The 20,555-nt window shown below is 44.1% G+C and overlaps 1 protein-coding gene across 1 annotated transcript in view; it reads left to right on the top strand.

Moving 5' to 3' along the window:
• Positions 1–12,784, top strand: part of acer3 (alkaline ceramidase 3) — a 62,295-nt gene extending 49,511 nt beyond the window's left edge. Inside the window, exons 9-11 of the mRNA XM_084319808.1 lie at positions 3,853–3,957; positions 4,069–4,114; positions 11,305–12,784. Of these exons, the coding sequence (XP_084175934.1) occupies positions 3,853–3,957; positions 4,069–4,114; positions 11,305–11,358 (205 nt within the window). The 3' untranslated portion in view covers positions 11,359–12,784. The remainder of the gene's footprint in view (positions 1–3,852; positions 3,958–4,068; positions 4,115–11,304) is intronic.
• The last annotated feature ends 7,771 nt before the right edge of the window (positions 12,785–20,555 follow it).

Consider the following 20,555-nt stretch of genomic DNA (forward strand, 5'->3'; position numbering starts at 1 on the left):
ATACAGTTTTATGGCAATCAGCGCGATATAAAAAATTCCAACTAGACGTACTTCTAGAAGTTACTACACGTCATCTGATGTTGACCGGATGGGCTAGGGGGCGTTTATAATTCCGTGGGCAGCGTTATACCAATCATCTAATGTGGGTCAAATGTTGATAATAGCAGTTAGTATCGAAGACGGTAATTTTACACGCTAAAACTCACCCCAGTCTCCGCGCGCCGTTGGGCGATCATCGTAGAGTAGAAATTTTACCATTATGGGATGTCGATTTACCCGGTCCATCTCCAGCTTGTATAATGGTATATACGTCCAAATCATGTTGTTTATCGAGTTATTGGCAATCGATCGCTATGTAGTGTGTCGAGATCGAGTCCCGGGACCTATAGCGAGTGCCCGGAAGTAACATGGCAGACCAGCACAACCTCTACGGCACTTCCTGTTAAGCGATTGCGCCGATCGGCCACCAGATGGCGCTCCTGAACCACCAGAGAGCTCAGTGGGTCCTCCTGGTGGATCTCAGGCCAGCGGAGGGGAAATATGAATCCGATCCCAGATTTTTGAAATATTGATATTAAAGACGCTGTAAAGCGTCCTCGGCAACTTGAGCATGGCCGGGAATGACGCTTTTAAGCGTTTTCCGGCAGTCAAAGTGTTAAGGGTAAATGTCAATAGGCCCGTAGGCGAAGAGGCAACGTCCAGTGCTGTAGAATATCCAAGTGAATCTTCAAAGGGTTAACGTAAATAAGCCCGAAGGCGATAGAACAGAGTCCAGTAACAAAGATGCGTGAGACAGTTTCAAGGGATCCAAGACTCACCGGGCATAACTGCCAACGGGCAATAGGAACCAGGAACACAACAGCAAAGGTAGCAACAGTAATTCCTCCCATACATAAATTATGTATGAGAGCATGCCCTAGTGGTGGGTGCAGCGCTCGGCATGTGCGTAATATTTGCTTACAGGGAGAAGGGGTCATTTGTTTGCCTCTTCTGCTTTTTCACAGAGGGAATATAACTTGAAGATGACAGCCATTTTCTTACAATAAACAAATATTTTCAGGAATGGAAACAAACATTATTATCTGTCAGGAACACAAGAATGAAAATGATAATTCAGTTTCTGTTCAAAACAGAACGATTGGAAAATAATCAAAGTATTCAAACCCTGGTTGCCATGGCCCCTGGGGCCCCCTGTTCCTCTGGGGATAGACATAACTAATGCTGCCCTAGGAAGGAAACCTTTCAGAAAGCAGTTCTGGAATACTAATTTCTGGGCGGCCCAGAAATTTCAAACACCGCTGGCGCCCCTTCCAATTAAAATCATGCTTGCATAGACACACATTCCAGTTGAAATTAGTGAGATGATTGTTATGATGGTTTTCTATGGCTGGTTAATCAATTAAGATGTAAAATTAATACATAATCACTGCATTTTATTGTCTTATCGTTGTCTCACTGTTCTGTGCTGTTTTGCACTTTATTTATTATTATTATTATTATTTGTGAAAAATGTGTATGCACTGTAATGTCGAATCACGTTCCATTTGTGTTTACATAAATGGCGAATAAAGTAATCTGAATCTGAATATGAACTATAATAATCAAGAGACAATATCTATAATTCAACACAGTATTTCAACAGTTCAGATCCTTCTACAAGCTTGGAAAATAAATGCAATAGTAAAGTCTAGGAGCAAGAGAGCAAGAAGAAGAGACCAAGAGACCCAGTTGTTCTGTGGTCTGTTATCTTTCTCACAGACAACTCTTACTATACCATATCTGCTATTAGTTGTTTTGTACACTCCTAATGAAATCATCTTTCGATACATGGTAATGTAGTACCTATGTTATCATTCATATGGGAGCTTAGAGGCTTTCATTCATCTTTACACTTGAGTCCTGGGGTTCTCTGGGCCCTTGGTGGCCTTGGGCCCCGGGACGTTTGCCTGGCATGTCCGGTCAGTAATCAACACATGCCTGGTTTCAATACTTTGTAAACTGTATGACCCCCCCCCCCCAACTAGACAATGATATGTCAAAGTAACTGAACCAAAAGCACCCAACGTTGACAGAATTTATTTGTCAAATAAAGAATCTGTCAAAAGATGACATGAAAAGTAACTACAGTAAAATCCATTAAGACTAATGAGCAGGGCCGCCTGGGAGAAATGCGAGGCCCTGTGCGAGATTTAACGCGAGCCCCCCCCCCCAAAAGGTTAAAAAATATATATATATATATATATATATTTTTTTTTCATACAGTCAACATATTCTTAAATAATAGCGCTGCCCGAGGCGGGGCATGATACAGTCAACATATAGCAAAAGAGAGAGCGAGAGAGAGCTCCCGTTCTACAGTCAATATACAGTGTACAGAGAGAGAGAGAGAGAGAGAGAGAGAGAGAGAGAGAGAGAGAGACACATTGGAAAGAAATTGAAATGCTATTTGGCCCTAAACAGAGAGTACACAGTGGCAGAATACCTGAGCACTGTGACTGAAGATCCTTGACTATACAGACTCAGCGAGCACAGCCTAGCCATCGAGAAAGGCCGCCATAGGCAGACTGTGTGTGTTAGAAAGAGAGAGAGAGAGAGAGAGAGCATGTGTGTTAGAGAGAGAGCATGTATGAGAGAGAGAGAGAGAGAGAGAGAGAGAGAGAGAGAGAGAGCATGTGTGTGTGTTAGAGAGAGAGCATGTATGAGAGATCAAAAAGGACAAAGATCAACACTTAAATCCAAAGAGAAGAGGGTCTATAGAGAAACCAAAGCAGCAAGGAGCCAATGGCCGACATCAGCTAAATAGGCTAGCCAGGTACTGTGACACACACAGCTTTGGCCAACGGCCCAACGCTACCCAAGCTACACAAACGACCAAGACATTCACACACAGCACATGTCGTATCTCCAAATGTTGTGAAGTAGCATATGTTTTGCCTGGAAAAAAACATCGTTATTAACAAAACATTCGGGAGGGGAAGGAAGGAAGAGTGGGGTAATGTCATGACATTTTCATTAATCTTACCTGCACCAAGGAACGCAGGGCGAAAGGCCGTAACACAGGTCTCCACGTTGACGAAAGGCCTCTCGCTGTCGGGACAAAATAAGCTGCTGCCAGAGCCTTGTCATGGTGCAGGCCCGACTACATCTTCTGTCAAAGATGATGTCGTAGTCAGAGTGCCAGAACCCCCTGCTATTCTCACAGCTAATGTCAATGGTCGTAGCACAAGCTAACAGCTAACTCAAGGCTAACTGATAGCATCAAACGAACGTTCCCAGCCGAGCGCAGCCGGCAGTTAACGTCGAAGCTAAACAGCTAACTGGCTAACAGTTAGCTCAATCAGGCACCTGGCTGTATGTAGCCGCATAGCTTGCTTCTGCGTTAGCTAATGGTTAGCACAAGCTAACAGCTAATTAGCTAACAGCTGATTGAGCTAACTGTTAGCCAGTTAGCTGTTTAGCTTCGACGTTAACTGCCGGCTGCGCTCGGCTGGGAACGTTCGTTTGATGCTATCAGTTAGCCTTGAGTTAGCTGTTAGCTTGTGCTAACCATTAGCTAACGCAGAAGCAAGCTATGCGGCTACATACAGCCAGGTGCTGACACCAGGCACACACCGTTAGCTACTAGTAGTACTATTAGCTAGTCGACCAGTTTGGCTCCAGCGAGGACCTGTGCGACCGCACTGCTCGCACACCCCCTGCTAATGAGGATTCACTTTAATAAAGCACATTTCTGCTCATTTGAATATCATATGAAATGTAGGTGTGTGTGTCCACTGCCAAAATGAACACTGGCAGAAATATCTTCCATTTGTATTAATGATGATGATGGATATCGCCTCCTTTGCTTTTCAGAGGCAGTAGACAGAAGCTGCCTGCTGGAGTTGGAACATTGACGCAGTTCCACGCTTGGTGGCACATCTTCACAGGCCTGGGGTCCTATCTGCACATACTTCTCAGGTAAATATCTGACTCGTATTTCAATTAGAGGAGTTGATGACTAACGTATTTCATTGTGGCTCTTGCTGTGTTTCGTGCATATGAAAATATAAATATTTTACCATCTTGTAGCCTCCAGATTAGATCGACCTACCTCAAACACAGACCAAAAGTAAAGGTATGTTGATGTTCACCATTTTTCAGCCCTTTGCACACAATCACTTCATTATCATGCTTTTTATTATCTGTGTGTATACTGTGAGTTTTGTATATCGTTAGCCTCATATGATAATTTCCTAAGTAATTTTTTTACCAAATTGTGATGTATGCCTAACTGTAATCTCCTCACACTGCTGCATCGCCCTGGCTTAGTGCCTATGTCCTCAGCCAATCAGAACGCTTGTTACGTTAAAAAAATCCCCATCTGCCTAACTCACTCGTGTGACTTGTGCATTTTAACGTTACATACACAGATGGCGATCGCATGACTTATAGGCAAGTATAACAACTGCCTTAGTGTATGACATGTATGTACGAGGACAACATTTCTAAGTCACGACATATTTTGTTTAAAAGTGTTAGGGTTTGACACCGACCCCAAACGCAACGACACAAGAGAGTAGGATTCAGAGTTGCCAAAAACAGGGGCTTGTTTATTGAGACTAATTAAACAGCAAAGAATAGGAAGAGTCTAAACAAGACAGGAATTCAAGCAAGGATGAAAATGTTCTGCTGCTCTGCAGCTTCTCCCGAGGTGGTAGTAGGGGGTAGCAGATGCTGACGTCAGAGCCGCTCTGCAGACCCCTCTCGGCAGAATCTCCGAGGTGATGCGGGACCGAGAGAGAGAGAGAGGGGGAGCGAGTCAACACAGGGTGCAGGTAGAACGAGCAGGAGAACAGGAGAGGTGACTTGTACCCAAAAACAAAAGTTATCCAAGTGAACTAATCTTCGTGTAAACACACACAGTGAGCAATGTTCCAAAACACAATCCCAAGTGAAAAATATCTTCGGTGCAAAAATAGACACTGAGAGCGAAGTCCAAAATACAATCCAATGTGATAATATCTTCGGTGTGATAAACACACAGTGGGAGATGTTAGGTCAAAATATTATCCCAGTGAAAACAATCAAAAAGGCAACCGCTGGGTGAGTGACTGTCTGATAAAAAGGTGGTAATCTTCAGTGTTATAAAAACACACGAAAACGGAATTTGATCAAAGACAGTCATTAAAAACTCACCCAGGCGTTGTGCGTAAAGAGCGCTGGAACAGCAGCGGAGCGAGCGTGTCGCCACGGGAAAAAGGTGTCCAAGAAGAAGGCTTCTTGGATATCCTGGAGGTAAAGCACAGGGAACAACAGCAGCAGCAGGAACGGCGAATGCAAACAGAAAATATCAAAACGATCCAACAAAACTTGAGTGGGGAAACGGGGTATAAATAATACGGGATTGATTGATTGACAAGCAGTGACAGCTGGGGGATGTGATTGAAAAGCGTGTGGACGGGAGAGAACCAATCAACGACGTCTCTGGGAAGAAGCGTGTGAATGGGGGAAAGAAATGATTAACAGAAACAAATGGAAAACAGAGCGAGGTGGTTTAAAGGAACAGAGCGAGTAAGTGAGCAAGGACAGAAACCTCACAGTACCCCCTCCTCCACGGGAGCCACCCGGCGACCAGGCCGACCCGGCTCGTCAGGATGGGCACGATGGAAGTCAGTGATCAAGCTGGGATCCACGATGAGCTGCCGGGAGACCCAGCTACGCTCCTCAGAACCGTAACCCTCCCAGTCCACCAGGTATTGGAACCCCCGGCCCCGCCGACGAACGCCCATCAACCGGCGGACCTGCCACTGGGGGTGACCATCCACCAACACGGGAGGCGGAGGATCAGGAGCTGGAGGCATAAGGGGACTGAGGGAGACGGGCTTAACCCGGGAGACATGGAACACGGGGTGGATGTGCATGGACGCAGGAAGTTTCAGGCGCAGGGCCGCCGGACTGAGTACCTTCAGGACCTCGAAAGGTCCGACGAAACGGGGGTCGAGTTTCTTGGCCGAGGACCGTAGCGGCAGGTCCTTTGCGGAGAGTCACACCCTCTGCCCAGGGCGGTAAGTCGGCGCAGGAACCCGGCGCCGGTCGGCACCACGACAGGCGCACTCAGATGTCCGGAGCAGCGCGGTCCTGGTGATCTCCCAAACTCGTCGGCAGCGTTCGAGGTGGACCTGCACGGAGGGAACTGCCACTTCCGCCTCCTGTGCGGGGAAAAGAGGGGGTTGGTAGCCCAGGGAAACCTCAAAGGGTGAGAGGCCGGTGGCGGAACTGACCATTGAATTGTATTCAACCCAGGGAAGGAAACGGCTCCAGGATGCCGGTCTCTCGGCTGCCACACACCGAAGAGCAGACTCCACGCTCTGGTTCATCCTCTCCGTCTGCCCGTTAGTCTGGGGATGATAACCAGAGGAAAGACTGACCGTTGCCCCCAATCCCTTGCAAAAGGCCCGCCATACCTGGGAGGTGAACTGGGGCCCCCGGTCAGAGACGATGTCCTGGGGAAACCCATGAAGGCGGAACACGTGGTGAGTCAGGAGGTCCGCCGTCTCGGCCGCCGAGGGAAGCTTGGAAAGGGCCACGAGGTGAACCCCCTTGCTGAATCGATCCACCACGGTCAGAAGGCAGGTGTTCCCCTGGGAGGAGGGCAGACCTGTGACGAAGTCCAGCGCCACATGTGACCACGGACGGCTCGGAACGGGAAGTGGCTGCAAGAGCCCGGAGGGTGCCTGGTGAGAGGCCTTGCTGCGGGCACAGACCGCGCAGGCCAATACGAACTCCTTGACGTCGTTCCGCATGGTGGGCCACCAGAAACGACGAGCCAGGAAGGAGAACGTGCGATGGACGCCAGGGTGGCAGGCGAACCGGCTGGTATGGCCCCAAAGCAGTACCCGGGACCGGGCAGAGTCGGGGACGAAGAGACGATGCATAGGGACGTTGCTAGGAGCACGCTGGAAGCGTAGGGCACGCCTAACCACACCCTCGATGCCCAAGGTGATGGCTCCAACCACTCGGGCCTCCGGGAGGATGGGAGTAGGGTCCTCAGAGGGTGGAGCCCCCTTGGAGTGTAACCGGGACAGGGAGTCGGCCTTCGTGTTGCGGGAACCGGGGCGGAAGGTCAGCGAGAAGTCGAACCGACTGAGGAAACTGGCCCATCTCGCCTGCCGACCGTTGAGGCGCCTGGAAGCGCGGATGAACGTCAGGTTCTTGTGGTCCGTCCAGATGGTAAAAGGCTCCTCGGCACCCTCTAGCCAATGACGCCACTCCTCCAACGCAGCCACGACCGCCAGCAGCTCCCGATTGCCGGTGTCGTAGTTCCTCTCGGCAGGGAGGAAGCGGCGCGAGTAGAAGGCGCAAGGATGCACCTTCTGGTCCGAAAGAGAACGTTGGGATAGGACAGCGCCCAGGCCAGTATCCGAGGCGTCCACCTCCACAATGAACTGTCTCTTGGGGTCAGGGTGGAGCAGGATAGGGGCGGAAGTGAACCTCTTCTTGAGGGAGCGGAACGCAGCGCATGCCGCTGGGGACCAGTCGAACGGCAGAGCGGGGGAGGTCAGCTTGGTAAGTGGCTCCGCCACTTGACTGTAGTTCCGGATGAACCTTCGGTAGAAGTTGGCGAACCCGAGGAAACTCTGTAACTCCTTCCGAGTGGTGGGTTCAGGCCAATCCTCCACAGCTTGGATCTTGCGAGGATCCGCTCGGGTCAAGCCCTTCTCAACGATGAAGCCCAGGTAGTCGACGGAGTCGGCGTGGAAACGGCACTTCTCCGCCTTGACGAAGAGCCGATTGTGGAGGAGGCGCTCCAGCACACGGCGGACATGCTGGATGTGTTCCTCGAGGGTCCTGGAGAAGATGAGAATGTCGTCCAGGTACACCACCACGAACACCTCCAGCATGTCACGAAGGACGTCGTTCATGAGTGCCTGGAATACCGCCGGGGCGTTGGTGAGGCCGAACGGCATCACTAGGTACTCGTAGTGGCCCCTGGGGGTCTTGAAGGCGGTCTTCCATTCATCGCCCTCACGGATACGGACAAGATGGTAGGCACTCCGGAGGTCCAGCTTGGTGAAGAACGAGGCCTGGGTCAGTGGCTCGAAGGTGGAGCTCATGAGAGGTAGAGGGTACTTGTTTTTGATGGTGATCTCGTTGAGCTGACGATAGTCGATGCAGGGTCGCAGGTCCCCATCCTTCTTACCAACAAAGAAGAAACCGGCCGCCACCGGGGAGGAGGAAGGCCGAATGAGTCCTGCTTCCAATGACTCAGAGATGTAGAGATCCATCGCCTTCTTCTCCGGAACGGTCAGACTGTAGAGGCGGCTGCCGGGAAGGGGAGCCCCTTGGCGGAGGTCGATGGCGCAGTCATAGGGGCGGTGAGGTGGAAGGGCCTGAGCCCTGGATTTACTGAAAACCTCCAAGAGGTCGTGGTACTCGGGAGGTATGGACGAGAGGTCCGGAGGCAACTCACCAGCGGGCCTCCGGGGCGGGGGACAGGACGCCGCCTGCAGACACAGGGCGTGACAGGAGGAGCTCCAGCCCTTGATGGTACCGGAGGACCAGGCGATGTGGGGCTCGTGCAGCGCGAGCCAGGGCCTACCCAGGACCACCGGGACAAGGGGGGATTGGGTGATGAGGAACTGGATTCTCTCGACGTGGTTCCCAGCGATGGTCAGCACGACTGGGCCGGTGCGTTGAGAGATGTCGGCCAGGCGGTGTTGGTCCAACGAGAAGATCTCCAAGGGCCTCACAAGGTCCTCAAGTGGAATGTTGGCTCGGGTAGCGAACTCGAAGTCGAGGAAATTCTCGTCTGCCCCAGAGTCGATGAGGGCCTCCACCGTGGCACGTTGGTCCCCCCAGGCCAGGGTGACGCTCATCAGATGGTCAGGTGGTGCGCGGCGCTGGGAATGGGAAAAACGGCTCACCAGGATCTCCCGGGGTCTCGGCGAGCCTGATCTTTTGGCCGGGTGGGGCAGTCGGCGATTCGGTGTCCCGCACCTCCGCAGTAGAGGCAGAGACCGGACCTGAGCCTTGCCTCACGCTCCGCCTGGCTCAGATGAGAGCGTCCCAGCTGCATGGGTTCCTCCTCGCGAACCGAACAGGGAGGCCTGCTACCACCAGTAGTGTTGAGGACAGGGCGTCCAGGAGTGACGTCATGCGTCCGGGGAATCCGGGGTACCTCAGGAGGTAACAGTCGGGTCCTCTCGCGCCTTCTCTCCAGCAGGCGTCCGTCGATGCGGATGACGAGGCTAAACAGGTCCTCGAGGGAGTCGGGCAACTCCCGGGTAGCGAGCTGGTCCCGGACTGCGTCACTGAGCCCCCTCAAGAAGGTTAGGCGAAGTGCAGGGTCGTTCCATCCACTCTCCACCGCCGCCAGTCGAAACTCCAGGACATAGTCCGTCACCCTGCCGCTCCCCTGTCGGAAAGTCCCCAACCGGGCTCCGGGGTCCAGACCTCGGGCTGGATGGTGGAACACTCTGCGGAGCTCCGCCACGAAGTATGGATAGGAGAAAACAAAATCTGCATCCATTGCCCAGGAGGAAGTGACCCACTGGGCAGCATGGCCTGAAAGCAAGTTCGTCATATAAGCCACTTGGGACCCTCGAGCAGTAAAACGGCTTGGTTGATGACGGAAAACCAACTCACATTGCATGATGAATGTGGCACACTCCTCGGGATTGCCGTCGAACAGCCGTGGGACGGAGAGACGGGGTTCCCGAGGTGCGGGATCTGCTGGGGCTGCGGTGAATGCTCCTGAAGGATGTGAGGGAAGTAAAGCATTAACGGTGTCGCTCAGCGAGTGAAGCTGAGCGAGAATACCGGATTGTTGTCCCGCCAGAGCGGCCATCGACCCTTGAATAGGCAGGACCTGTTCCCTGAGATCCTGCACCGCAGCCGCAGCCCTCTCTAGTTGGTGACTGTGATCCCTGGTCAACTCGACTTGATTAGCAAGTGCGGTTCTGACCCTCTCTGTGTCGGCTGGGGTCGTCATTCTGGTTGGATCGTAATGTTAAGGTTTGACACCGACCCCAAACGCAACGACACAAGAGAGTAGGATTCAGAGTTGCCAAAAACAGGGGCTTGTTTATTGAGACTAATTAAACAGCAAAGAATAGGAAGAGTCTAAACAAGACAGGAATTCAAGCAAGGATGAAAATGTTCTGCTGCTCTGCAGCTTCTCCCGAGGTGGTAGTAGGGGGTAGCAGATGCTGACGTCAGAGCCGCTCTGCAGACCCCTCTCGGCAGAATCTCCGAGGTGATGCGGGACCGAGAGAGAGAGAGAGGGGGAGCGAGTCAACACAGGGTGCAGGTAGAACGAGCAGGAGAACAGGAGAGGTGACTTGTACCCAAAAACAAAAGTTATCCAAGTGAACTAATCTTCGTGTAAACACACACAGTGAGCAATGTTCCAAAACACAATCCCAAGTGAAAAATATCTTCGGTGCAAAAATAGACACTGAGAGCGAAGTCCAAAATACAATCCAATGTGATAATATCTTCGGTGTGATAAACACACAGTGGGAGATGTTAGGTCAAAATATTATCCCAGTGAAAACAATCAAAAAGGCAACCGCTGGGTGAGTGACTGTCTGATAAAAAGGTGGTAATCTTCAGTGTTATAAAAACACACGAAAACGGAATTTGATCAAAGACAGTCATTAAAAACTCACCCAGGCGTTAAGAGCGCTGGAACAGCAGCGGAGCGAGCGCGTCGCCGCGGGAAAAAGGTGTCCAAGAAGAAGGCTTCTTGGATATCCTGGAGGTAAAGCACAGGGAACAACAGCAGCAGCAGGAACGGCGAATGCAAACAGAAAATATCAAAACGATCCAACAAAACTTGAGTGGGGAAACGGGGTATAAATAATACGGGATTGATTGATTGACAAGCAGTGACAGCTGGGGGATGTGATTGAAAAGCGTGTGGACGGGAGAGAACCAATCAACGACGTCTCTGGGAAGAAGCGTGTGAATGGGGGAAAGAAATGATTAACAGAAACAAATGGAAAACAGAGCGAGGTGGTTTAAAGGAACAGAGCGAGTAAGTGAGCAAGGACAGAAACCTCACAAAAAGTCACCTTATTTTGTTATGCAATGGTTGTGTTTTTGTATTTTTGCAAACTTGTTGATACACCTTGTGGAACTTATTTTCTAAATATAACAAAAAAAACTAGTACATATTTGCTGGAAAATTAGTTTTTTCTTCTTTTCCAAAAATCTTGAAAAATTACTTAGGCAATTATGAGGCTAACGATTTTGAGTTCTGTGTGTATTTCAACAAAAATATTTTAAACTGGTGACCTGATGCCATGTCTACAATCTGTTCAGTTTCTATGTGGAGTGTGGCCTACATTGCACATTGCGCCTCAGAAGACAAGCTGAAGGGATAGGGAACATTCAAGGATGGTGAATGCCCTATCTGGGTGTCATCAGCACAGGGCCGACACCATAGTCCCCCCCACTCTGCTAGGAACTCACCCCACAACCAGAGGGCACCTTGTACCCCAAGGCATCATCCCTGGGACCCTTCGGTTCTACACTGTGAGGATTTGCCAAGTACATAGCACTGAGAATTATCTATGGAATAGAATGTTTTTTCATTATTCAACAGATTGGTTTTTCTGTGATTTTATTGTGGGCACATGTTTTTATTATTTGTTCATTGATTGAATGAAGGCGTTGTGGACATTTTCTTGAATATGGTTTTGGGGTAAAGTGCCATAACTATCATTGTATGTTTAAACCTATGGTCTTATGGCAATACATCATTGGTTTTTTAGAGTAGGCGAGGGACCTTTACCTGCTACAGAGTATTTTTCATACCCCACTCAGTTCCGGGTATCTACGATTTTTGTGCTGGTCACATATGGGATTTAAACTGCCAGCATGAAAGTGATTCTGTGTTACTGTAATTTCGTTTTGTTGGCCACTAAGACCCATTCATTTGGTCAGTCCAACACCAATAGGGAGGTGTAGTGGTTACGTCATTGCCATTTTTTGTGTTCCACCCTCTGTCCAACGCAATGTATTTCCCCATTGCCCATATCTAAATCGTCTCGTTTAAAACAAATAAAGCATTAACATTTGCATGGTGTACCTTTCTGTGCTTCATCCACAATCTATAGCTCAACATGAAAATATTCCCAATTAATCATAAAAAAAATCGCCAAATTGTATTTCAACCAAAAAGGCACTACAATAATGTTAGTGATAGAAGGGAACTCATTTTGTGCAAAAATGGAAAGCTTTTCAATGTCCATGTGGCAGAATTGTTACAATAGCCGATAATCCATTTTCCCAATGATAAATCCCTATACGGGTGGAACAACCAGTGACGTCAGACTACACCTCCCTATATACTGTTATCTTTGGCTCATTGACAGCATCAGACTCCAGTAATCTAAACAGTTTTGTTACAAGTTTTGTGACTTGTACATACATACATACATACATACATACATACATACATACATACATACATACATACATACATACATACATACATACATACATACATACATACATACATACATACATACATACATACATACATACATACATACATATTAATTAGGGATGTCCGATATTATCGGCCTACCGATATTATCGGCCGATATCGTCATTAAAATGTGATATCGGAAAATATCGGTATCGGTTTAAAAAATATATATATATATATATTTTTTTAACATTTCTATAACCTTTATTTACCCAGGCAAGCAAGTAAGAACAAATTCTGATTTTATTTATTGTCAAAAGTATGCATAATGTTGTGTTAATTCCACAACAAGAGATATGTAATGTTAATTACCTCAAATTATTTTAAAAAATTGGGGGGGGGGGGGGGGGGGGGGGAAACCCTGCATATATCGGTATCGGTTGATATCGGTATCGGAAATTAAGAGTTGGACAATATCGGTATAGGTAAAAAAGCCAACATCGAGCATCCCTAATATTAATACTTTATTTGGTTCCACAAATTATATTACATAAACAGGGAATCAAATGTATCGGGCCAAGCAGCACTGAACACTCAAGGGTACACATAGCACCTCCTTCTCCACGTGGCTAAGCTGCCAATAATAGCTGAGACAGAGCAATATTTGGCAATTTGTTTGGCTTTTCTTTTAGACATTGCAGCAATTCTCAGACCGGTCATGGTGCATACATGGCCAAGACTTCCGAATACAAGTACACTATATCTACACCTATACCCAAGGTCGGCCATCACATTGAGCAGTGGTTGGTATTTGATATACGGTACTTGTCCCGGAAGACCTGGTCCATGTACAGATCAAAGGTACAGCCTACTTCTATGACCAGCACCTCCCTGTGGCTGGTGTCAACAAAAACAACATCCGGTGTATTTGGTATGTTAGCAAATAAGGCCAAACCACTCTGGTTGCACTCTAGCATGTTTGTACATTGCTGCACTAGATGGTGATATGTTCCGTACCGCATCAGACACAATGTCCACAATACGGTCATGACGAGCGTTTGTATGCATTACATCCATTTGTTATGTGTGCAATGGATTCTAGGTGTTGTGAATCCTGATGGTTTAAACAGAATGGACTGTGAGTTTGAGGATACCAAGTGGACAGATTGTATTTAGTGGGTAATACCTCCCTATATACTGTTATCTTTGGCTTTGGTTATCTTTGGCTCATTGACAGCATCAGACTCCAGTAATCTAAACAGTTTTGTTACAAGTTTTGTGACTTATACATACATACATACATACATACATACATACATACATACATACATACATACATACATACATACATACATACATACATACATACATACATACATACATACATACATACATACATACATACATACATACATATATCCTTTCTCTATATCTTGGAGCAGCCAATATCTTTTTGAATCAGAAGTGTAATCCATCATTGCAAAATCAAGGAATATAATTAATATATCAGATAGTTGTCTTTTAATCTTTTAAAGTGGGGGGCTATTTTTTATCGGTGCACTGTCCTGGCACTGAGCCAAAGGCAGAATTATACCAGTGTTTTCCGTTAATATTTTTGTTGAGTTTGTTCTATAAAAGCATGACTGGAAATCTGTAAAAAATTGCTCTGACATTTAGTGCATGTTGAGATAATTCTTGTCACATTAACGTTTTACTTGAGTATTAACGGGAGATGAGGATTTGTTTGTTTGCGCTGCTTCACTACAATGACTTTGAATTCAAATAGCAAAAGGGGGTAAAAATCATAAATTAGGGGAACACCATTTAAATAAATCATTCCTGATTACATCTGGGGTTATGCATGGATAAACAGCACAATACACATATTGGGCAGTCACAATGTATTTCATCTTCAAAGTGTTAACTTTTGGAAAGGATGTGTTTTATGAATAAACTGAATCTAAAGCAAGTTGACCAATATTTGAAATCCACACACAAAAATGTCATTGCAAATATCTGCTTTCCCCATCTTCCTCTATGCAGAATGAATATTTGTACATCTTCAGATAATGTTTTTTGACAATAATGATGTAACCGCAAATCCAAAATGTGTCCTCTTAGTTGAAATTGTATCTTTTTTGTGCATCTTAAGATAGACTTAAATTGAAAATGTACACATTTCTGAACTTGTATGAACTTACCCCACTCACCCCCTTTATTTACTTTTATTATTTATTTGCACCATGTAGTCTTTGTGTATTAATACATTTGGGAAGGTTACTTAAAGTGCTTAAAGTGCTTGATTTAAATTAAAAAGTCAAGGCCTGGAATTCCTTGAAAACAGCAATCTTTTAACAAGGTTTGATTGATTGATTGAAAAGTTTATTAACAGATTGCAGAATGGGTACAGTACAGTACAGCTCAATACATACAATTGTTAAGGGGATGCAGACCAGAGAAAGACTTTCGTCTTGTTTACATCAGGGTCCCCCTGCTTAAAAGGTCCTTGGAATTCCAATAAACTATTCCCATTGAAAGTTTTGTTCATCCATGATAAAATTCTTCTGAATCAAGAAATATAATTATTTTTATTTAAAGTGTAACTAATTGTCGGAAATTGGTTTTAAGCCATAAGTATTGGATCTGGTATTTTTTTCCTATAAAAAACAGCATTTAAAAGCGAATTGTATCTTTTTATGCCCTTTTAAAATGAAAAATAGTGCTTGGAAAAGTACTTAAAAGTCCTTGAATTTCATTTTACAATGTCTGTGGGAACCCTGATTCAAAGGGGGGGATTTTCACCCATTAGTTCAATGTAAATGGTGGTCACATCAGACAAGTCTGCATGCATTTGGACCACACACTGACAAAGCGTGCACTGTACAAAGACCGGGCACTCTCCAGTGTACAGATGGATGTGCTGCTGATGTGCATTAATTCATACTATTTCCTATTTTTTTTTAAATGCTCCCAATAATGTAAAGGAAGAGGGAGACATAAATGCAAATGCATAACAATTATGCATGTTGTAACAGTTTCTTACATGAACTCCTTTGTATGTAAATAGTTAGTCCACTCCAACATTCAGACACATTTGATCCAGTTTGGACCAATAACCCCATCATGATCTCCTTGAACATTAGATAGTGACTGTTTACACGCACGCAGTATTCTGGATAGTAGTATTATCTCTGTTATTAAGGCCTTATTTAGTATATACCAGTTAATATCCATCATGCATGAATAAGCACAATATTACTATATTAAAGGGGAACTATTTGACTATTTCTTTCACTATTTGGGCACTTTTACACAATTCCTGTGAGTCTATGGAACACCTCTGTAATATATATATTTTTTTTTATTCATTGTTTTGTATTTCTAATCAAGTCCTCAAAAACAGCATTTTTCTACCTCAAGATCTCGAGCCGTTTTGAGCTGATGTGGACTGGGGTGCAGGTGCTGGTGCCTGAGGAGCCACATTAACATGCAGCAGTGACTATATGACATCACATATAGGCACATTTTCAAACGACTCAGTTCAGTGAGGGTGAATATTGTGAGAGGAGAATTGGAAGAATGCGCCAATATGAGAATTTTGAGACATAGATCATATTAATATAAGTTCACATAGCTAGGAAACAATGCTAAACACTCAAAAAGGCCATTTATAAGATAGTTCCCCTTTAAATAAAAATCAGTGAATGGGAAAAGCTTCAGTATCCTAGATATCATTATATATTTTTTATATACAGTAAATAAATCAAATCTTACACAAGCATTGAATAGTGTTAATAAATATTAAATCATCATTATCTTGCTTTTATGAAGCTCTTTTTCATCCAAACCAGATTTTAACTAAATGTTTGACCACTAACTAAATCTACTACAAATGACTAGTTAACATAGTATTTCAGCAAATACTTTTCTGTCTGAAATCACATGTTCCCCAGCATTCTTATTCTCACTCCTATTATTCTTGCCTACCATCATATACTGTTGAACTGCAGGGGTGTCAAACTCATTTTCACAGAGGGCCACATCAGCATTATGGTTGCCCTCAAAGGGCCAAAGACTGTATAAATGTTAATGTAATGTAAAATAAATGTAGCTACTCATTTACATATTGTTAAACATGTTGTTTCTGTATTTATTACTTATTCAAGTTATACATATTGCATATGCATTTACATAGATGTAAAAATATATGTTAGCTTATGTTATTTTAACAAATCATTTTTGTTTATCAGAACCCCATATTACTCCATCAATCAATGATCAAACCATTCAAGTAAATAACAAAGAAGAATATCATCAAATACAAGCTATGACATTAAGTTTGTTCAAAACCTTTTTGTCACAGTCAAGAGGGGCAGAACTAACAACTGTGAGCTGCAAAGAACACGTGGGACAGATGTAGCAGATGTTACAAAAACAAATGGCTGCACACAACCTTGCAGAGGCCATACATCCAACTAATGGAAGATAGTTTAATTAACTTTAATTAACAGATTGCAGAATGGGTACCGTACAGTACAGCGCAATACACACAATTGTTAAGGGGTTGCAGACCAGAGAAAGACTTTCGACTTGTTTACATCAGGGTCCCCCATTTTCAATTCGTAATGAAATTGCTATTATGTGTCTGCATGAACACACAACTGTAACTGGAGCGACGCCGCTATTTTTTAACCCAAGATTAATGTTGGGGGCCACATCAAATGACGTGGCGGGCCACATTTGGCCCGCGGGCCATGAGTTTGACACCTATGAACTATAGGATTAACCCTCTCACTTAGAAGAAAAATCACTGTTTCTTCAGATAAGGGACAAAACATGTTTTATTTAAAAGAAAATATATTCCACATTAATTAGAAATGTATATATTTGTATAGAGAAAGATATTATTATCTATAAAAAAAAACGTTCTGAAAATAAACATTCACTTCATAACTTAATTTGTGTCAACTCTGTCAGACATACTAAAAAGTATCCTATTTTAGTTTGTTCAGTCCAACAAGACGTTAAAGTCCTAAAGTATAATAATAGTGTTCAGTTACTCTGATATGTAATAAAATACAATATATAAACTTTTATTCAGATTTCACACTGAAAAACCCACACTTTGTTTTTAATGTCAAGACTATAAAAACACATTTCTTAGATAAATAAGGCAATGGATGTAGATCAGTTAATAACTTTAATAAATGAACAATGCAAACTCAGCAAATAGTAAAAAAAAAAGAAAAATTGAAAATGAACAGAAATCTGAGCGTTGACAATCAGTGACGTTGACAAAATCAGTTGATTACAACAAATAAACAGAAAACTAAATAAAAAATACTGACAAACTGATGACAAAACATGTATTCTTCATGTAAGAAATTATAATGAATATAATCAAAGTGGATAGTGGAGTCAGTTCTCATTTTGAACATTCATATGACATTCCTTACGATCAATACAACAATCAATAATGTGTATACCCTACATGTCAAAAGTGTATAGGGTATGCAAGGTTAAATCATGTAAATCAGGCATGTACATGTATGTGGAAATAAAACCATGAAATAACATTGGAATATGTTACCATCCATGTTCATAAGTAATATTATATGACCACATTAAGAGGTTATGGGAGGATTGGTCAACACCGTCAGAGATAAAAACCTGATGGTGTTCATGTCTGACGGTGTTGACAAAAGGGCTTTCTTTTCCATGTCAAATATGTAGTGTACACTGCAGCCCTGTTGTTTTTCCTTAGTTGCTAGCTGCCTCAATAACATCACTAAAATGCCTAAATTCAATCCAAAATTCTTAACTAAGATCATCATTATTGGGAAGATGGTGTTGACACACAATGTGACCACAATATCAACATTGTTTGTCTAAAATATCAAAACAAGTTACCAGTCCAGATCATGTATAATACTATTGCCTGATTTAACCAGGATTATGAAAAAGTCTGACACAATTTTGATAGGCAGATTTTTACAGAAAATATTATTTGAAGTTCACTGTATCATGTATTGTTTGATATATTTCTAACCATTCTTTTTAATTTGATTCATATATTTAAAAATGTGTAGTCTTTAAGCTGCAACGTCCCTCATATGGGACGTTTTTCGGATCTTTTGCAACCGGCACTTTGGCGACCCCTAGTGGCTCGGGTGTGCAGGGACGCGGGAAGTCAGTCAGAGTTGGGGGTGCGGTCGGAGTCGGAGATAAATAATATAATAACGTCATATTAAATGCATGCGCGAAGCACATCATTCATGATTTTCCATTAATTTGAAAGATCAATATTTTACACTACAACAGACAAACTTGAACACCAACATGTGGACAGTTCACACACGAAATGCAGCAGTTTTTTCTCTAAGACGATTTTCAGAAGACGATTTATTGTCGATTTAGATGCAACCGGCGGGTAGCAACAACTAGCATTTGGACTTTCGTTTCGCACACTGCGCACAGGATCGTATTACCAGATGCAGAGTAGATTAAACAGATTAAAACTGAATATACATGAATAATCATAGGCTTCTAACAGTCAGCGCTAGTGACAATTTACAATTTTTTGTGACAGAATGAAGTGAACACACAGACACATAGCAAGAACCATCCGAAAATATAAATTTCTTTATTTGAAATATTTATTTCGAACATGTAAATAGTATACAAACTACGAGTAACGAATAACTGAACTTTGTGTGCGTGTGTGTGTGTGTTAGGGTGACCACCCTTCCCGCATTTTGCGGGACAGTCCCGAAAATTTTATGTTTGTCCCGCATCCCTCATCAACAGAACAATGTCCCACATTTAGTGGAAGTGGCAATAATCAAATAATCTGGATAAAACCATTGCTTTATCCGTCTGATTCAGATGACACTAACAGACATTTTGAGCCCCTCTTGGTCCATATGCGTGTGCCGTGAAGCGAGGGATTCCCCAATCTGCATGCATCAGCCCCAGTCTCAGATTTCATGCTCTCAAGAGAGAATTCAGCTTCCAAGAACTTCGCGAAGCAGCTGAAGCTCTTTATGTGAGGTGATGTGTGTGACTGTCTGTGCGCTGCAATTGTAAATCTTTTGGCGTTGCTTGCAGTTACAACTACCCGCCAGCAGGTGGGGGTGCTGCAGCACCCTAAGCACCCCCCCTTCACGCGTCACTGCGGGTGTGCATATTTTGTAATACAATATATATATATATCGAATTGAAGGCTTATTTGTTGCCTGTCGATAGCGACGAAATCCGACAAAATCCGTTCAGCGGTTCTCGAGTTACATGCCGGTATTTGAGGCTTGTGCAAAGTACACTGTATTGCGCAAAATACCACTCCCGACTCAGGCTGCAGTAGTTCCGTCAATCTAGATCCGATCTCGAAAATGATTGTGGATCGCTGTAGCCAATGAGTGTGGCTTTCCAATGATACCCCACATGGGGAGCTAAATAAAATAATTAAAAAACACGAGCAAAGAGCAAAACAGCCGAATGAATTGAAGTCTATGAGAAAACTGAGTTTTTCTTTGTACACAGTTTACCAAAATCACTCCTAATCACTCATTTCTGAATGGATCTTTATGAAATAGATTTATTATGAAATGATATGTACTACATCTGGCTCCGTCTGGATTTGTAAGCCATACCACCTTCTGGGGAAATACTACTTCTGGACTACTAACTACTACAACTCAAGTTCAGACCTATGTTACTCTATTATGTTAGCACTAAAAGTGATTTTTTTTCAGAACGTCATCTTTCAAAAGAGACCAGGCCCATGCATGTGCTATAAGTATAAAGTATGTTGTTTTGGTTTGCAAAAAAAGTATGCAGTCCTCAAAAACTAAACGAAAATGGCCAGGAGACTCATTGCAGGTTAACAGGTAAAGTTTTTTTGGGCAGTTTGATATTGTGACCTCTTGCTGAGGACAGTTACAAAAACATTACTTTCTAACTACAGAGCATACATTTAAACAAATTAAATTGAAACTGTAAAAGAATATACGAGAATAATAACATGGGTGTTGTGAAGGGCCAGATTAAACTGAGAATCTACCTTTATTGTTTGATATACTTTGTATATTATTTATATATATACACGGAATATCCCTTTACCTGCGTTCAAACCAGAGTAATA

Source organism: Notolepis coatsorum (assembly GCF_963971535.1).
Source record: "Notolepis coatsorum genome assembly, chromosome: 8".
NCBI lineage: Eukaryota > Metazoa > Chordata > Actinopteri > Aulopiformes > Paralepididae > Notolepis > Notolepis coatsorum.